The sequence below is a fragment of the Orcinus orca genome, chromosome 16, assembly GCF_937001465.1.
Source record: "Orcinus orca chromosome 16, mOrcOrc1.1, whole genome shotgun sequence".
Classification (NCBI taxonomy): Eukaryota; Metazoa; Chordata; class Mammalia; order Artiodactyla; family Delphinidae; genus Orcinus; species Orcinus orca.
In genome coordinates, this window is record NC_064574.1 from 12,220,179 (window position 1) to 12,226,554 (window position 6,376).

At 43.9% G+C, this 6,376-nt stretch overlaps 1 protein-coding gene across 4 annotated transcripts in view; it reads left to right on the forward strand.

The window, feature by feature from the left end:
• The window catches only part of UBE2V1 (ubiquitin conjugating enzyme E2 V1), a 31,243-nt gene extending 25,670 nt beyond the window's left edge, over positions 1-5,573 (forward strand). For 3 of the 4 annotated variants that reach the window (XM_004282897.4, XM_033411190.2, XM_033411191.2), the window contains 2 exons: positions 2,635-2,760; positions 4,039-5,573. In XM_004282897.4, the coding sequence (XP_004282945.1) occupies positions 2,635-2,760; positions 4,039-4,185 (273 nt within the window). In that variant the 3' untranslated portion in view covers positions 4,186-5,573. The remainder of the gene's footprint in view (positions 1-2,634; positions 2,761-4,038) is intronic. The other variant, XM_012537827.3, reaches the window with a different exon arrangement.
• The last annotated feature ends 803 nt before the right edge of the window (positions 5,574-6,376 follow it).

Genomic DNA, 6,376 nt, shown 5'->3' on the forward strand with positions numbered 1-6,376 from the left:
GAGCCCTCGTAAACAAAAGAGAAGAAAACCAGAACCTCATTTTCTATAACTGTTTTGCTTTGGGCTGTTTAGTGACCCTTCAGTGTCTCTGCTCACTTGGCTTGAGGCACTTTTCACTGTGTTCCAATGAAATTGCCAGTTGAACATAAGTGGTGAGAAATTCAATATTCCTCTTGTTCTAAGTTAGTCATAGCATGCATGTTCTTATATTAGACTTTCATAGTGTCAAGGGTAACGTTAAGATTTAATCTATGTAATGATCAGAGTCCTATTACTAAACTGCTTACCTTCTTAACCATTTTGATGCTGTTGTTAATAGAGTGATCAGTGACCTCTTATCAACACTGATAAGCCAAAAACCATGCTGGCAGGTGAATAAATCGGCGCATCAGAGCCTCCAAAATGTAGTGTCAAATATTTTAACAGACTTTGTGATTTTGGTAATTACTGTGAGCCCCCAGGGAGTTTTTTATGTAAGAAATTGTCTTTGAATTGTGTGACAAAGCCAGTGAGCAGGAATGCAGGACACACCCAGAGATGAATTTGGGATCCATGCAGTCAACAGATATTTATTGAGTGTGAGACTGTGTTAGGCGCTGAGGCTGGACCTTTTACCATATTTTCCATAAATCTGTACAGAAACCGTGCCACTCCGCTTCCTGCTTGTTACGTTTACTGAGTGAGTTTTTGTTTCTCTGAGGAAACTCCTTAATTGCAACAAGGTGTTCCTTTTATAAAAGCGTAAAGAGCAACATTCATTCATTCAACAAACAGCTGAATATCAGTTCAGTTGAGGCCCCTGCCCTCCTTGTTATGAGTTTAGTGAGGGGTGTCAGACACAGGACTAGGAGTCAGTCTTCAGACGAGGGCTCAGGAGGACGCTGAGAGGAGTGAGCTGCAGTGTGCGGTGGGGCAGCTGGTATTAGGGCCCCGAGGAGAGAGGACCTGGGGCTGGATGAGGAGGGAGAAGAATAAACGGAGAGAAAGGCAGGGGTGCACAGGGTCCGATCCAGGAACTGGGGCTTCCTTTCTTAGGTCACCAGGAAACCATTGGAGGGGTTAAGCCACAGGAACGGTTTCTGGTTTTGAAAGGTCAGTCAGGCTGCTGTGTGGGGAGCAGATGCTAGGGGAGCGAGGGAGAAGGCAGAGACTTGGGGTGATTCAGATGAGGTGCGGTGGTGGAGGAAAGTGGGTGGGTGTGGGATCTCTTCTGGAGGTAGAAGCTGAGACCTTTTGACGATTGAGAGGTAAGGGGTGAGGAAGAGGGGAGTCGTGGCTGGCTGCTAGGTTTTTGCTTTAACTGCTGGATGGTGCTGCTACTTATGAGGGAAGAAGAGAGGGGGGCATCTTGAGGGTGGGTGGAAATCCAGAATTGATTTTTGATTTTGTTATAGGCTGGGGTCCCTGTTAAGTGGATGTGAAAAGTTTCTATGCGTATATTAAGACTGCCTTCTGAATTTTAAAATATTAATATATGTCCGAGTTTTTAAATTAGGGACGGGCCACTATTTAGACATAATGTTTTCAAGCATTTAAATCACATCTTCTTTAATTTATTCCCCCCAAAGACCGCTAGATGTCACTGTTTACAGAGGAGCAACTTCTCATGCAGCATGCAGTGAGGAAGGGGCACTGGTGCCTGAGAGGGGAACCCAGAGAAGGGTGGTCCTTGCCCTCAAGGGGGCCAGTCTGATGGGGAGCTGTCACCCCCTGTTGTGGTCTTCAGACATGCAAATGATGATAATGCAACTTCATATAAGACAGAAAACTTGTGAAGTAGCCTTCTGTTTCATATGATGTTTGAACTGGGTCTTGAAGGTTGTGAAGTAGTTCAGGTGGGGGCACGGCACTCTAGGCAGAAGGAACAGCCTGGGAAAATCAGCACGTTCTGCTGTTCACTGGGTGGAAGTTAAAGAGAAAAGTTCATTGGCTTTAGGGGATCGGACCTTTCCAGTGTTTCTCAACAGAGGCACAGTTGGCATTTGGAGAAGGACTGTTTTTTTCCGGTGCAGGTCTGGCATCCTTGGCTCCCCACCTCACATACTAAATGCCAGTAATCTCTCAGGTTATCGTAAAAACAGCAGGGAGAGATGATCGCACCTACAGCTGAGATCCCTTTCACAGAGCACAGCCCCAAAGTGGTGACGAAGTGGGAAGTGACTCTCCTGTCTCTCCCCCACCCCCAACTTGTGCTTCGTTTTGAAGTTCTCTCAAGAGTTACCTGTTCTGTGCTTTGTACATGGTGGTATTTAATGCACTGGCTGATGATCCCCGCATGAGTAGACATCTGGTGTGCCTTCCCAGAATGAAGAATGCCTCTTACACACCATTTCCCAGAGCGTAGAAAAATTCACATAAAAACAACTCCATCTGATTGGGCTTAATAATACTAGCATGAAACTTCAGTGATAACTAGCTTAAATGTTCCGCCTTCTTTATATTCCCCCCCAGGCCAGGATTCATATACACCAGTGTAAGGACTAATTACTGCTAACTTATCAAATAACAAGTAGACTTTGTGTAATGGAAGCAGATGCACCAGTTCTGCAGTCAGGAATAAATGAGGTTTCAGAAGTTCTACCTTTTTGAATTCTTTGTAATTGCCTGACATGGCTGTACCCTTTTTTTTTCCAGACAATTTATGAAAACCGAATATACAGCCTTAAAATAGAATGTGGACCTAAATACCCAGAAGCACCCCCCTTTGTAAGATTTGTAACAAAAATTAATATGAATGGAGTTAATAGTTCTAATGGAGTGGTAAGTTGTTTTTCCTGCCCCTACTTGTTCTCTGGGGTTCTCTGAAAAATGCTTTGTACTTTAATATTATCAGGGGCACTTTGGGCCGGAGTCCATATGTTAATTGGTTATTTGATGATAAAATATATTGCAGTATGAACATGTGCAGATTTGGGGTGAGGGCCTGTTTCCCAATTGTGTTTAACTACAACTTACGTGGCATTTACTCTGGCCTGTATTTCTCAGCACTATGCCGGTCACTTTGAGATAAGAGCTCATTCAGTCCTCCTGATATACACCCAAGAAGTAGAGAGGTGAGGAAACCGAGGTGAAAGATCTTGCCCGAGGTCACACTTTTACCTCATGGGCCTTATTTGGGGACGACATACTATTTTTTTCCTCTAATGGTCTTGCTGTTTTAACTTATTTTTACCACCATTTGCATTGCCATAAATGGGAACCAGTCTCATTTGTCATAAGAAGGCAGTAACAGCAATGATAAATATTACAAAAACAAAGCAAAGTTGGTAAATTCTTCCTCCGTATGTTGCTTGCCAAAGGTTTTTGAGCCTCTGAGGCCTGCTCTCTTGTTCAGAGGGGAGATCAGCAAGTATTAAAGGGTGCTGCATATTAGCATTGCATGAGCTAGTAAGCCTTCTGTTTTGAGGTATTCAGAAGACTTGTAAGAAAATTGAAAAGAGATGAGCCTTGTTACTGTGTTCAGTGTTTAGTGTTGTCTTTGAGTTCCACCTGAAGTCCTGAACCCAGGACTCAACTCACACTCTGGGAAATTTCTTGGGGAATGCTACACTAACTTGAGAGGGTATGACTCTGAGGAAGGCCCTTGTCATCAGAGCCTGGGTCCTCGCCACCCGTTGCTTGTGCTCTCCCTACTGCCCTGTACCTCTTCATCGTCCACGACCCGGGCGTAACGTTGAGAGAGGACAGGCCCTGAGCAGTAGCAGCAGCCAGCCCAGGGGCAGCTCAGGTCGTTGTTTCAGAGCCAGTTGGGTTGAGTCTCACCAAGTGTGAGTGCCATTTCTCTAAAGGTGGCTTTACTTATTCATAATTTCCTTCTCCCACACAGTGAGGGTTTGGGACACAAAAAGGGAAAAACAGACTAACTGGAGGGAGGGAATCCTGTGGGTATTCTGCATGTCAGATACCACTGTGTGATCAGCATGTTCAACTTGAAAAATGCATTTTACTCACATTTCTGCTGTAGCTTAGCTCCAGCATACAACTTTTCTTTTGTTTGAGAGCCTGACAGTACTTTGTTCTTTGTTTGCCTTTCTGTAGGTGGACCCAAGAGCCATATCAGTGCTAGCAAAATGGCAGAATTCATATAGCATCAAAGTTGTCCTGCAAGAGCTTCGGCGCCTAATGATGTCTAAAGAAAATATGAAACTCCCTCAGCCTCCTGAAGGACAGTGTTACAGCAATTAATCAAAAAGAAAAACCACAGGCCCTCCCCTACCCCCCATTCGATTTAAGCAGTCTTCATTTTCCACAGTAGTAAATTTTCTAGATACGTCTTGTAGACCTCAAAGTACTGGAAAGGAAGCTCCCATTCAAAGGCAGTTTATCTTAAGATACTGTAAATGATACTAATTTTTTGTCCATTTGAAATATATAAGTTGTGCTATAACAAATCATCCTGTCAAGTGTAACCACTGTCCACATAGTTGAACTTCTGGGATCAAGAAAGTATATTTAAATTGATTCCCATCATAACCGGTGGGGCACATCTAACTCAACTGTGAAAAGACACACCACGCAATCACCTTGCTGCTGATTACATGGCCTGGGGTCTCTGCCTTCTCCCCTTCCCCTCCCCCTGCCTCCTCCCTCCCTGCAACAGCCCTCCAGCTTGGGGTGGCTTCTTAGAGTAGATGTAAGGGTTTCAGGTCACAGCCTGTGGGACTCCTGCTGGGTGTGGGGGATGCTTCGTCTGCACCCCTGGTTTCTTTCTTTAAGTCTTAAATGCTGACCCCCTTCCAAGCCACCATCCTCTTCCCACTCTCCATTACCACCCTTGGCCGAAGCATAGATTGTAACCCCCTCGGCTCCCCTCTGAAATTGGCCTTTGGTGAGGAATTCAGGGCTTTCCCCATATCTTCTCCCTCCACCTTAATCGAGGGGTGCTGCTTTGTCCTTCCTCCTCCTCAAGTCCCTTTTTGCACCATCACCACCCAACACTTTCCATGACACTTCCTTGCTTTGGCCAGAAGCCATCAGGTAAGGTTGGAAAGCATATCTGACCTCCCTCATTTAGTTTTGGAACCACACTTACTTACTCTCCACCAGCCTGGGGAATGAATATTGGGTTCTCAGCCCTGCCACCCTCTGCTGTCATCATCAGCTGATACGTTTACTTAGCTCAGGTTTTGATAAGGTGAACAGAACAGTCACCAGGGTCACAGACCTGCCAGCTCTCAAAGTCCTTGGTGGTTAAACTTGGAGAAAGGCCACAGAAGACACTTGTAAGCACACACGATCCCTCTGAATGAATTTTCTTTTCCTGTAATTGCTTTAGCTTTTAAAAATTGAAGAAGTTTTAAACAGGGCTCTCATTTGGTCATCCTTGCAATCCATTTGAGTCTAGTTTGGAATCTGACAACTGGAACAAAAAGAACCATGAACTCGGTGCACACTTTGGTTTCGGTGCTGCTGCTTCTCTCGGTCCTCAGCAGGGATAAGAAAGAACTCGGTGTGCACGGCAGATCCCCGGAATTCCTGGCCAATGGCTGCGTTTTTCCACTTTTCTGTTCAGGACCACTAAATGCTGAGATGTTGGACGCATACCGAAATAAAAGCAATTCATTGTGTTCTAAGGTTTTTTTTTTTTTAACTTAGTGTTTGTGTAAAGCCACCTTTTGAAGCAGCAGCTATCAAGTCTGAAAAGCAATTGATGTTTCCATTCATCTTTTTCTGGGGAAAACCTTAGTTCTAAGGATTTAACATCCTGTAAGTAAAGTTTAACATAACAGTATTCCATAGCTAGACTTTTTATTGTCAGACCATTGCCTGATTTTAATATAATAAAAAGTGTGCGTTAATATTTAAGAAGCTGTGCTCTTCTTCCTCTTGGCATATAATTTATTCAGTAATAGAATTTAATGTCTTTGGGATTCAATTTGACCTCCTAAAGCAGGGGTCGGCAAACGTTTCCTATGATGGGCCCAAGTCAGTAAATATTTAGGCTTTTTATCTTTCTTTCTTTCTTTGGCCGTGCCGCACGGCTTGTGGGATCTTAGTTCCCCGACCAGGGATTGAACCCAGGCCCTCGACAGTGAGAGCGCGGAGTCCTAACCACTGGACCGCCAGGGAATTCCCAAATAGTTAGGCTTTATCGTCCAAGAGGCAAAATCAAAGAAATTATGTGAGTATTTATGTAACAAGAGAGAAAACAAATTTCCACAATTTTTTGGATGAAATTCGAAACATCATAATTGAGTACAGTTTTTATAATGTTACAAGTATACTAAGAAGAATGAAATGCTTTTTTTAGGGGATAACATTTAATTGGGATTCAAAGTATTCCTTATTACCAAATCTATTGCAAATGTTCATCTATAAAAATCTTTCTTCATTTGAGGGGCCGTACGAAACCAGGCAGTGGGCCAGATTTGGCCCA